Source organism: Nanorana parkeri, unplaced genomic scaffold (genome assembly GCF_000935625.1).
Source record: "Nanorana parkeri isolate BGI_ZX_2015 unplaced genomic scaffold, ASM93562v1 scaffold53, whole genome shotgun sequence".
Lineage (NCBI taxonomy): Eukaryota > Metazoa > Chordata > Amphibia > Anura > Dicroglossidae > Nanorana > Nanorana parkeri.
This window is the reverse complement of record NW_017306321.1, coordinates 2737810-2751332: the sequence shown is the minus strand read 5'-3', so window position 1 is coordinate 2751332 and position 13523 is coordinate 2737810. Positions and strand designations below refer to the sequence as shown.

Genomic DNA, 13523 nt, shown 5'->3' with positions numbered 1-13523 from the left:
GCCTCTAGATAGGCAGAGCCAGCTGTCAGTCACGCAGCTGGGCGGATCCCGACACAATTGTCGGGATCCGCTTCAGCGTCTAAGTATACCGCGAGCAGCAGCTTGCGGTATACGGCGGCGTCTCAGTATACCGCGAGCTACAGCTCGCGGTATACTGAGCCTAGGGTGACGGGAGGACGCTAGTTTGTGTCCTCCCGTTACCCTAAGGAGAACTATGGGGAAAAGCCTTAACCCCATAGTTCTCCGTTAAGCAGGGCTAGTCTGGATCACAAGAGTGGCCATACAGATTTAAAAAACCTCTGGCAGAATAAACAGTTCTCATAGAGGTATTTAAACATGGTATATATGTGCTTTTCTGGAGCCAAGCTTTAAATCAATGAATACATAAAAGTAACCTCTATTCTTATTTAGTTAAAAAAAAATGGAAGGGAGGAAGGAAACAGTTATCCCAAATGTTATAGAATGTAGGTTCCAATGATCATAATACAGATTTGTTAATTTTACCCGGTATGCAGACACACACACCGATGGGAAACAAGTCACGGCACTTGTTCTTTATTCCATAATCTGTGAGGACCTCTAGTGGTGGATCACCTCCTAGACAAACTGTGCCCTGTTCATACACATTTAGACATACACCAGTAGAATTTCCTTTAAAAAAAACTGGTTTTCGGAATGTTTAATTGTTTGTTTGTTTTTTAACAGTTAATACGGTTAAAACTACAATCATTTCTACAGTCCCCTCAAACTGCAGGATAACCTCGTAACGCCAGCGCTTAAACCCTGGGCCCAGAGACGGAGCAGAAGTGTGTCCCCCTTGCAAAAGGCTGCCACAGCCTGAAGAGGGACAGGGATTCACCTTCCAGATTGGGAGTAATCCACCTACAAATGTGTTGCAGCACCCAATGGCGATGCAAGGAGATCCTCAGGTCTGGGGAAGGGGACAAGATCACAGCCTCAGTGGCTTAGGTAAGACTCCTCCAGATAAGTTGTAGAAAGTAGATCTAGAGAGAAACCATCCCCCAGTAGAGAGATATTGTCCCTCACCAAATATTAGCAAAAAAACGAGGATTGCTGGGATTATATGGGCTGTCTCACAATTAGGTTTGCCAGTTGTCCAGTCACCTGAAATTGGCTGAATATGACCCGGGGTCCATGATTAACTCCTTCGTGACGGGAGACGTACACTGTACGTCCAGCCACAAAGGGACCAAATGACTTGTCACGTACACTGTACGTGACGAGTTATTTGCTGCTTTAGAGGGCTGTTAACCGCTGAGAATCAGCTTTTAACATTCATTAATGGATGCCCTTACTACAGAGGCATTCATTAATGAAAGGGTTAACCTTTTTCAGACACCCGATACCTTAATATCGGGTGTCTGAGAGTCAAAGCAGAGGGACACACATGCCGGCTTTTGCCGGCATTCTGACAGCTCGTATAGATCGAGAGAGATATCTCTCTCAAGCTATACTGGCTTTTTTTTCTTTTTCTTTCATGAATAGATACAAAATGTGTCTATTCCTATAATGTATCTATTCCTGAAAGAAGAATGTTTGTTTGCTGATCGTTGTTGCAACAATCAGAAAACCTTTAGTGACAGCTGAATCCTGAACTGCTGCAGGATCAGTGTCACTAACTTATTATCGGCTGTTCAGAAGTTTGAAGCAGCCTGATAATAACCAAAAATGTATTCATTTATCAAGCAGTAACAGCGAGATTAATTCACAATGACTGCTTGATATAATTAAATAAAATAACATTTTTAATTTTAAAAAAAAGTGAAAAGTGTAAAAAAAATGTGTAAAAAATAAAATAAAATAAGGGACAAATAAATGAATGTATTTATTGCATTTTTTTTTTAGCTGTGCTGGTTTTGTAAAAAAAATACTACAAATCAAAACTGGGAAAAAAGTGTTTTTTTTAAAGTTTTTTTCCTCTTTTTTTATATTTTATTTGTCCTAAGTGAGGCGTTAGACACACGTATGTGATATAAATATGTAGCCCTATTTGTCCTCTAAAAAACAATATATAATATGTGTGGGTGCACTTTGTAAGAAAGTATATTACTAACGTGGAAGAATCACACAGCAACAATGTCAAAAGTGTGTCAGTCATTTACGAACAGAAACTAAAAACAAGCTCAGTCATGAAGGGGTTAAGGAAACCTATGTCCCATACTATACAAGTAAGAAAACAGAAATTTGTTCTTCAAAAAATTAGACAATGAAAGTGAGCTCTGTTCATGTATCAATGCTTTCCACCATGACATCACCATGTGCTTTGTGTGTTTACTGAATAAAAGTCACTGTCTACAAGACTGATCCAAGCCAATAATATCGTTATAGGACTAGTATGGAATGCCCCGGTGCAGCCATCTCATGACACACTTACGGTAATAGAGAGTGTCTCATTCTTGTGGTCGAATGAGATTTTCCCAGAGTAGGATCGCTGAGAGAGTAAGGAGTCAAAGTAAAATTTGCATCGCAAACTGAGATACCTGGAGAAAGACAGAATGAGAACATTTAGATTTAAGACATGTTTACAATACTACACAAACGCAAATGTTCTGTTTGTCCTGTTATTCCCATCTCATTCCACTGGGCAATGTACCCACTTGTTGGCAATCAACTGATTTGTAACCCAATGTGTGGAAAATAAGTCAGCGCCAGCCAGAGGTTACTGATCAATTCCAGGAAATAAATGAGGGCAATTAGCAAGCTACTAATGAACTCTGCCATCAGAAAGGATAATTCACACATGTGCAATTTCAGATGCGTTAGTCAACGCACTTTAAAAGGAGAACTATGAGGTGAGTGATTTCTACTCATCCTCATAGTTTGAGCCGACCTGTGACAATGGAATTGTCACACGACGGCTCTATTGATCGGGAAGTGAGCGAACACATAGCGCTCGCTTCCAGATCATCTCCCTGCAGTGAGCGGTGACTGTCAGTCACGTCTCCCTGCAATTATTCCTCCCCTCTCTGATCCTCCAGCGCTGACTGGAGGAACGGACAGGGGAAGGGGCATGCATAGCTGGCTCTTCCTCTAGATAGGCAGAGCCTGCTGTCAGCCAGCTGGGTGTATCTCGACAGTATTGTCGGGATCCGTCCCAGCTGCGGCACTCTAAGTATTGCCCGCGACATGCTGAGCTTTGGTAAAGCAAAACAAACGACAAACGCACTCAGCAATTTGTTACCAGTTGTACAGTAAGGTGCACACGAAATGGGCTTTGAACAGTAGAACAGTAGAAAGGCATCATGGCACACTCACAAACTAGCATGTAAAACAACTTGTCTCACCACTAAGGACAATGACAGAGGTTTGGATACACGTCTTCTGCAAAGGATGTGTAAGCCGCACTGCCGCGCCAAGGCACCTCTTATAGTGCGGTCCTAACTCTAAACTATGAGAGTCTCCATCTTGGAGCACATGGGGCAGAAGATATCAAATTGGGTGCAGGCTTGTCAGGAGGACGCCCCACCTCCTTAAAGGTACAGAAACACACAAGGGATCCCGCACATCCCATTGGCAGCTGAGAAACCCCATGCGTCGCTGCACCAAATCGGTAAAGCAAAACTGAGCTTTGGGTCACGGGAAGACGTTAGTCCTCCCGTGACCCTAAAGAGAACTATGGGATAAAAAGGTTACCCCCATAGTGCTTTTTTTAATGTGCAATAGGAGGACTGCCATTCTTTTCTATGGGGCCCATTCACACCTGTGTGCTGCAGTCGTGGAAAAAAAAAATAGTACAGGTGTGTTTTTCTTGGTGCATCAACTTGCCCCACAAACATCAATGAGAGCACATGGAAAAACACATGTAACATGCATTTTTGTGTGTTTTAGAACATGACAACAAGCCCCCACCATCAGCAACCTCTACTTTATTTGAAGGCCACATAAAAATGCACCACAATGCATGTCAACAAGTGCACAGTGCATCATTGTTTCTGCAATCTGGTGACCCTGGAGCACACTTGCTTAATACAATGGAACACTGTGCCTCTCACATGTGAAAATGTAAACAAACAGGAAATACTGACCTACAGATAGTTTTTTTTCCCCCTACAAACTTGTTTAACACGCTTAGAGGACCAGCGAGCAGATCGAGGTTTCAGCTGGTGTGCTGATACTATTTCACAGACTGGTAATCAAAGTGACTTGCATAAAGAAAACCTTTCATGAGATAAACATGAAGGCTGCCACTGTAGACCTTTCCTCTTAAGACTGCTAGACGGGCGGCTGTCTTGCGGATACTTTGGTTTCAATACTTTTGAGTCAGTGACCTGGAACCATCATGCAGATCAGGACATGCATGCAGACCTTCCGTCTTTTCTGCGCTTCATATTTGTTTAGAACAATGACTCAAAATACTGATGACAATGGGTCAGAGTAACAGCCTGGCAACTAATCTGATTTTAAAAGCAGGTGAGCAAATGCAGCCTCCATACCGTGTTTCCCCGAAAGTAAGACTTAGCGCTATCTTCAGTGATTTCTGTAATATAAGACTCTTACAACAGGTTTACTTAAACTGCTGTAGAGAAAATTGAGACTGTGCAATGAGGTGGCAACAGTGGCTTAACCCCTTTGTGACTGACGACGCACAGTGTACGTGTAACGCCTGTCTTTTGGGTTGGGGTTGTGGATCGCAACTGCGGAGGCTTCTCAGGCACGAATCCCTGGTTTCACTCCCAAACTTGACGGGGAGTTAGGGTTCTAGCATCACAGCCCATAATAATATAATATAAGGTTTGATTAGGGTTATTGCTTCATAAACCTGATCCCACACAGCAATATCAAAGTAAGCAAAAATGGAGTAAGAAAGTCACTGTACTGCAGGATAGCATGCAAATCAAGAGTAAATGCTGAATTTCCAGGTACTGTAAATGTAGGCAGGCGATAGCATTGGCAAGAGATATACAGTCTATATTGTATGGTGGAGGTGCAGCATGCACCACTACTTGCGGTTATTTTTAGGAGTGGTGTGGAGCTGGGGGTCCTGTGGTCTCTGATCCAAGGTAGGGTAGCTGGCAGCAAAGGTTCAGAGTAGCTGATGGGTCCCAGGAGACAGCAGGCGTTCAGTCCTCAAAAGTCGAACTCCATACTGTCTCACTGGGCAGGAGCCGCTGATCGGAGCGGCGCACTTCCGCGTCCCACGGTGGAACGCACCCGGCCCCCGAACCCGGATGCTTGCACTCCATCGGGGGACGCAGGAGGCTGGGTCCGAGAAGCGGCGGAATTCCGCAACCCCCGATCCCCTGCTGAGGGCCGACGGCGGTTGCAGTTACAGAACGTCGCCAGCATTGGGGCTGTTTAAACAGACTCCCGGCGACTTTTGCCGCCGGGACTCTGTTTAAACTTGTAGAGCCGACTGTCGGCTTTACAACAGAAGCGATTCTGGCGACTTACCTGTCGCCAGATCGCTTCTGTGTCCCGAAGAAGGGTGGGTTTTAAGTAATTTTCAGGCCTAAAATGTGTAATATAACATGGGTGCAAAAAAATGAAAAAAAAAAAAGGCCTCAGTCATGAAGGGGTTAATCACAAAACTGGCTGAACACAATTACAAATCCCTTTGGCAGGAAAAAAAGGTAACACACATGCATTTCAACAGTAGTCACTGCCTCCTTTATGTGACAGTGCTTCAGCCTAGTCATTGGTGGTTAGACCCAATCACTGGCACATGCTCCCCACCATAGTCAGGATTTTGTCAATGGCTAAAGAAGTAAAGGAAGAGGGACCATTGCAGAAGTGGATATTAGTAGGACAGGGAAGGGAGAAGAGACAGCATAAGTGTTTGGACAATGGCCACTCTTAAGCCAGGTATACATGCTTCGAATTTTGGATGGTCCTTGATGAACCAGCCAAAATTCAATGCATGGGTGCCACTGTCGACACCTCTCTGACCGGCATCCCTCGATCAGCTGATCAAAGGAGCATGTCGGGAACCGGTCAGCTGAACAGAGCTAGCAGTAAATGAGCTGCCAGCTCGGGTATTCCGACGGTGCCGCTATCAGAATACAAAGGAAACAGCAAGAAATTCTTCGATCAACGTTCGTTTGCGCTGATGGAGGAATCTGATCTATTTTCTTCATTCAGCCGGAAAATTGAACGCAGAAAACAGAAGCATGTGTATCACACTTTAAAGTGGAACTACAACCTCCTATTCCTTACAGCCAAGGAAGTCGCCATCTTAGCATCTATTTGGAGGGCTTGAAAGTTCGGTTGCGAGCTTGAATGAGCACACTGGCATCCCTGACAGTCAGGCAAGCCTTAAAAGTAATTGTTTTGTTAGATATAAAAAATCGGAGTACTGTGGAAGGGGAAGATGTTTGTGGGGTGTTAAGATGGACCTGGGCACCGAAGGTCTGCTTTAAGCGGGTTTCCAAATTTTTAAAAAATAGCTTGTTGTGCCTACTTTTAGCAAACACTTTCAGTTTTGCACCTCTAACACTAACAGACTGCACGTTAAGGGCTTGTTCACACCATATATAGTGTATTCCAGCACGGTTAGCTGCTAGAGCGCATTGTATCGCATAGTAAACTCCCCCTGCGTTCTGGGGCGGGGCATTGAAGTCAATGGCACTGCAGTCATGCCCCTCCCTTCAGCAGTGCTATCGCTAGCACAACAACGCCTGCGTTGTGGTCCAGTGCGTTTGGAAAAAATGCTTTTTCAGCTTGCACTGGACCAGAACAAAGGCACTGTTGTGCCCACGTTCTGGTGCGGGCGATCGCACAGCGGGCGGGGGTTTGGCGTGGCTCCAGTGCCATTGACTTCAATGCACCGCCACGCCCCTTTCCACTCTGAAACGCACTGTATATGATGTGAACATGCACTAAAAAGAAAGAAACCTTTCGTTTTTAAAAGATTATAGAAAAGAAAAAAGTCGGCTTTGTAAATTTTCCAAATAAGAGAGAACTAAAGTCCTTGGGTCTTGAGAAGATCCAAGGTTAAGTAATGCGATTTGCAGCTGTCTCAGCAGGGACCGTATCAGCTACATCAATTAAATGGACATTGGGCCATGACTAAATGCAATGTCACCCTAAGACCGTTTGCACCACACAATGGTATCATATGAATACAGATGCTGCCTTTTCACATTGTCCTTAAAGGATATTCACTGCGTCAGGATAACACTGCAAGAATTCATTTAGAGCAGGGGTCTTAAACCTCCAGCCCTCCGGCTGTGGTGAAACTACAAATCACATCATCATGAATCTCTTCAGGAGTCATGGCTGTGAGAATCTTGCAATGCCTCATGGGATTTGTAGTTTCACCACAGCTGGAGGGCCGGAGGTTTGAGACCCCTGATTTAGAGGGTTAACCAGCACCGAATACAAAGCAGTGTAAGAGAAGCAGACAACACTGACATTTTTATACGGGTCACACAGCACAGATTAAATATGCAGACGAGGAATGGATAAAAGATGTGAACTTATTTTTTTCTCCTTCGTGAGGACATAGAGCAATAACTTATTGGTTGTGAAAATGTAAGCGCACCCCATGGAAACAGATGACTTTTTTTGTCAAATATTTGCAAAGGCATTAGGTCTTTATTCAAACAGTGCCTACAGATAAAAGGGGATGTATTTGAATTTTGCCTTTTCAGTCATTAAACAAAAATATTAATAGATGTAATGGTGTACTGTGGAAAAAGTAAGTACACCCCTGGCATTAGACGCTAGGGTTGCTTCCCTTAGCAGAAATTTCTTGTAGGCATTTTGTATACCTGTCCACTGGGTCTCTGGTATTGACATTTTGACCATTTCTCCCTTCAAAATGTCTTCAGTTGCAATATGTGTGTGGGTTGCTTAGCATTATTTGCCCATTAACAATCCCCCTACAAATTTTAAATGGTAATCAAATCAGAGCTTTGAGTAGGGCAGTCTATAACCCTCCATTTCTTCTTTTTCAGCCATTCTTTAGTTGATATTGGGCTACAGAATGTGATCATGTTGAAAGACCCATTTCCGATTCCGACTTGACCGCAAACCTACCCAGGCCCTGATGCATCAAAACTCCAAACCATAACATTTCCACCCCCATGCTTCCATTATGAGAATGCCTGGTCTTTCCCAATATGTGCATTGCAATGTGGACAGGAAAAGCCAATTTCTTCAAACACCTCTTGTGAAAGTTGTTTTGCGCAATCTTTCTGCTTAGATGCATGTACTTTGACCAACTATTACAAGAGTTACCTGAACACCCCGTGATGAAATGTTGGGATTCTTAGAGACTTATTTTATCTTGAGCTGAATGGGCAAGCCAATCCCAGACGAATTAGCAATTGCATGAAATCTATGCCACTTTTTTCTTTGCTTATAGGGGAGTGATTGATTACAAATTAATTGGCAATCCTTTTTAAAAAAAACACGTGGCAGACTCATAGGCATCTGCAACTACATTTCGGAGGGCCTTAGAGAGCTCTGTTGTCCTAGGCATGATGGCACCACAGACATCAATAGCAAAGAGAACTCCAACTTCTAGATGTCCTAGGTTTAAATAAGACCGGCTCCACCTGCATACTCTCAAAGTAGGTTCTAATCATTGGCCCCTGCCACCTGATTCTAATTTCATGGATCTGAAGTGGTGTACATACTTTTTCCATATGACAAATCTGCATTTTAATTAAATTCAATTTAGATAATGAAAATTAATACAGCATGTCAATTTGTCAGTAGATCACCGTCTATAGGCACTATTAGAATGAAGATCTAATGCTTACCATATCAAATATGTTAAGAAAGTCAACAATTTCCATGGGGTACGCCTACTTTTTTACATGACTATCTTACTTGGAGAACAGAGACTGTGAGTAAAATGTACCAATTAAAAACTTCAGTGAGAATAAATGGAGAATTCCTGTAAAAAGATGTAATTTCCTGCCCGCTTATCGAGGCAGGATATCAATTATATGCTGTCCTAGGCCAATACATGGCTGTCCCATGAACACGGTCCCACACTCTATGCATAAACTGGAAAGAAAGATGTACATCTATCACAGGGGAAAAATATAAACCATAAGAACAAGACGAAGCCTTTCTGAAATCCATCCATTTTTTCTCAACTGTGACCAGTCTCCCAGTCCCTGCTGCTGCTGCAAAACAATAGGATTTTTGTACTCACCGTAAAATCCTTTTCTCTCCGTTCATTGAAGGACACAGGCAACAGATCGTAGATCCTGAATGGTAGGGTAATATCGCCACCTGCAGGAGAAGGACGCTAGGCACAAAACTAAAGACTAATTACAGCCTAGGGGCGGCCCCTGCCGGTGGCCAAACCCCCCACCTGCTGACAAGTCTCCAGTTTAGTAACAAGCAGTTAGGAGTGCACACTGTTGCGCCCCAAACCAGCATCCGTCGATGCTAACACGTCCACCTTGTAGAACTTGACAAAAGGCGTGAACAGAAGACCAAGTAGCGGCCTTACAAACCTGAGAAACAGAGGCCCAGTGGCGGAAAGCCCAGGAAGCCCCAACAGCCCTAGTAGAATGGGCAGTGACAGGAAATGGAGGCTCACGCCCTTAACGGCGTACGCCTGAGTCACAACAGTACGTATCCACCTAGAGATGGTAGCCGCCGACGCGGCCCAACCCTTACGAGGACCCTCCGTGAGCACGAACAGGGAGTCGGTCCCGCGGAAAGAAGCCGTAGCTTCCAAATAAACACGAAGAGCGCGAACCACATCCAAACAGTGGAGCGCACGCTCCTTCCTATGAACCGGCTTTGGACACATGGAAGGTAAGCCAATGTCCTCATTCAGATGGAATGCCGACACAACCTACAACAGGAACGCCGGCCGAGGACGGAGAACCGCCTCGTCCCGATGCAAAACCAGCAATGGGGACTTGCAGGACAAGGCAGCCAACTCCGACACCCGCCGAACGGAAGTGATGGCCACCAAAAAGGCCACTTTCTGTGACAAAGATATAAGCGGAATCTCCCGAAGAGGCTCAAACGGGGATTCCTGCAACACTGAAAGCACGAGATTCAAATCCCACGGAACCAAAGGCGCGCGGACAGGGGGAGCAATGCGTGTCACCCCCTGAACACAAGGTGCGAACCAAAGCACCGCCAAGGTAGAGATTTGGCCCTTCACAGTACTCAAGGCCAGACCCTGAGCCACCCCGCGCTGTAGGAACGCAAGGATTCTGCTGATGGTGAATAAACGCGGGGACAGGGCCAGCCCCACACCAGGCAAAATAGGCCCTCCCCGGGCGATGGTAAATTTTTCTAGAAACCGCCTTGCGCGCACTGAGCATAGTGGATATGACCGCATCGGACAACCCCCGGTCCTTCAGGACCTGGCTCTCAACAGCCACGCCGTCAAAGCCAGCGACTGCAAAGAAGGATGGAACACAGGACCCTGGGACAGAAGATCGGGGCGCAGAGGCAGATGCCACGGGGCGTCCACCACCAGCTGAACCACGTCCGCGTAGCACGCCCTCCGAGGCCAATCCGGGGCCACGAGGACGACAGTGACGCCCTCGACCCGACGCAGCAGCCGAGGCAACAGGTACAGTGGAGGAAAGGCGTAAATTAGACCATAATAACCCCAAGGGGCCACCAGGGCATCCACTGCACCGCCCAGGGATCCAGGGCCCGGGCCACAAACCTGTCCACCTTGCGGTTGAACCGAGACGCCAGAAGATCCACCTCCGGCGTCCCCCAGCGACGACAGAGCTGCTGAAAAAACTTTGGGTGCCGAGACCACTCCCCCGGATCCACCGACTGTCGACTGAGGTAATCGGCCTGCCAATTGTCCACTCCCGGGATGTAGACCGCCGAGAGAGCCAGAACTCGATGTTCCGCCCAGGACAGAATCCTGAACACCTCTCGACCCGCGGCCACGCTTTTTGTGCCGCCCTGGTGGTTGACGTACGCCACCGCAGTGGCGGTGTCCGACTGGACCCGGACTGCCAGACCATGGAGCCGGGCCGACCAATGAAGGAGAGAGAGAGGCGAAACGCCCGAAGTTCCAACACATTTATCGACAGACGGGACTCTCCCGGCGACCCTGCACGGTCAAGGAGCCCAAGTGTAATATCTAAATTGCCATGACTTCCTGAAATAAGCTAACTTGCTATTCTCCGCTTCCAATGATGATAACGATACAATGTTTAAAAGAAGCAATGGTCTTATTTATTTATACACAAATCTAATCAAAAATAAAAGATACAAACAGATACAATAAGACAATCAAGAGAATACTTTACACAGCAAGTCCGTCCTCTGGTTCCTATATCCTGGCTGGGCTCAAAGAGAGAGCAATATTGCTGCGCACGGACTTTTATACCCATTCATACACATACATCGACACCCTGGCCGCCAACCAGCACTTAAGCCAGAGCAAACGGCGAAGCGTCACCGCTGACACCGACACCCACAAAGGCGGGGGAGACGTTCTCCTCCCTGATGTAACATTTTAGCCCACTCAGTTAGAGTCTGAGAGACCAAGGCCGAAGCCAAGACCGGACGCATGAGAGCGCCCGAGACAGAGTACAGGGACCGCAAAATCGCCTCAGCCTGCCTATCGGAAGGATCGTTAAAGGACGGAGAATCCTCCACCGGAATAACCGTGGCTTTGTTCAAACGAGAGACCGGCGGGTCCACCACCGGTGGGGAAGACCACTTAGACACAAAGTCCTCCTTGAAGGGGTAGCGAACGGAGAACCGCTTCGGAACCGCAAAAGGACTCGGAAGGCCGTTTCCACTCCTCATAAATGAATTCATCAAAAAAGGAGATGTAAGGAAACAACTTGGCGGAACGCCTGCTCTTATGCGTCCCAAACTGCACATGCGGTAGCGTGGAAGTGCTGGCAACATCCTCAATTGTAAGGGTCTCCCTGACAGCGCGGACCAGCGCTGAAACCGTCTCATGTTCCTGGACCAGGAGCGTAGAGGCAGCCTCATCCTCACTGGTCGGATGAGGACCTGGATCAGGATGAGGCGACGTCGTGGAGAGTTCCCCCTCCTCAGCGGACTCCCCTGACAAGGCAAGACTCCCTCCTCCTACGGCGTCCCCGAGCCATAAGGCAGACAATCCCCATCCGCTCGAGGCTATAGGAAGCCCGTGCGGACGTCACGAAAAGAAAGGGCAAAGTTGCCCACATCCAAGATGGCGGCCGCGGATTTTATTTTATTTTTTGCTTCAACACTACATCCATTAGCTCTCATGACCTTAGCCAACAGCTAATTTCCAGTCAGCACTTGGGTGAAGGCCTTTTGGTTGAGGCTTTTCTTTACAAAAAAAACATAAAAAATACAGCTGATATAAAAGGCAAAATAAAAGGTGAGGAGGTAGGCCTACCTGAGGAATTGCTGGTACATCTTATATCTCTGTGTCATTATGTCTTCCAACAGTTTAACAAACTTCTTGAGATTTTTTACTTTACTATCCATTTCCTGATATTTCTCTTTGGAGGCATGGTATTCTCTGAAATAAGGAAAAACAAAGTAAAAATCAGTATGTGACTTGCAAAATGGTAAAATGTGAACTCCAAGCTAACAAACTAAGTCAAAATGTATTGCCTCAGCCACAGTTGTATTTACAAATGTACAAAATGTACTTATGTTTTGGGTTTTACTGTTATAGCAAAAATAGGATTTTTGGACTCACAATATGAGCCTTTTCTTGGAATACATTGAGGGACATGAAGTCTTAAACCTTCAGGGAACAGTGCCAACTAAAGGAGGGAGGACACTGGCAAACAACAACAAAACTGTAGGCCAGACCAGTGTATCCTTCTCCTACTATGTGCAGGACTTAGCTTTACAGTAAAGAAGTACAAAGACCAAGATCATAAACACAGAGCTGTGGGATCTGTGTCCCTCTACGGACCCCAAGAAAAGCATTTTAGAGAGTACAAAAATCCTATTTTCTTTCTTGCTGATTGAGGGACACAGGAAGTTTTAAACCTTTGGACATCCAAAAGTAATCCAACTGAGGGGTGGGCAACACAGTAAAACAGCAGTTGAGCAGCCCAAGAGCAAAGTGTAGGAATCACTGATGCGCTGGAAATATGGGAACATGAAATTAGGCATCTCTGATATCTACAAAAGCCAGAAAATCTCCCTAGTGACAGGAGGTGATGACAGATTTGGTGGATTCCATGTGCAATTTCTGGACACAAAAGACGACATTAAGAGCTTTGAGATCCAATATGTGGTGGATGCCTTCTATGGGTTTGTAAACGGGTTGCAGTAAAATCCTTGAAACTGGGGCAATGACAACTTGATCCAGGAGACTCAAGACGACTTGATGGAGATCTTATAATCGTTGCAGACACAGCTCCGATAACATGGCAGAGATTTTCCCCATAAACTCAGACATAGTATCTGAGAATTCCTCTGTATATAAAAAGATAGATGGAGCCGTCCTTGAAGAAATTGAGGAGGACTTAAAGTAGTGGCCTTAAAGTATATCAAAAACCCAAGAACAAAAATGTAATACGATACAGCTTAACCATCCTTAGATGGGGTGGCTACATCAGTTTTATTTTCAGGGTCCCCCCCCCCCCCCC

General features: G+C 45.8%; 1 protein-coding gene across 1 annotated transcript in view; it reads right to left on the bottom strand.

Moving 5' to 3' along the window:
- SMC6 (structural maintenance of chromosomes 6) overlaps positions 1-13523 on the bottom strand; it is a 79110-nt gene that overhangs the window by 15043 nt on the left and 50544 nt on the right. The window contains exons 23-24 of the mRNA XM_018575405.1: positions 12311-12436; positions 2396-2501 (exon numbers count right to left, since the gene is read on the bottom strand). Coding sequence (XP_018430907.1) covers positions 2396-2501; positions 12311-12436 — 232 coding nt within the window. The remainder of the gene's footprint in view (positions 1-2395; positions 2502-12310; positions 12437-13523) is intronic.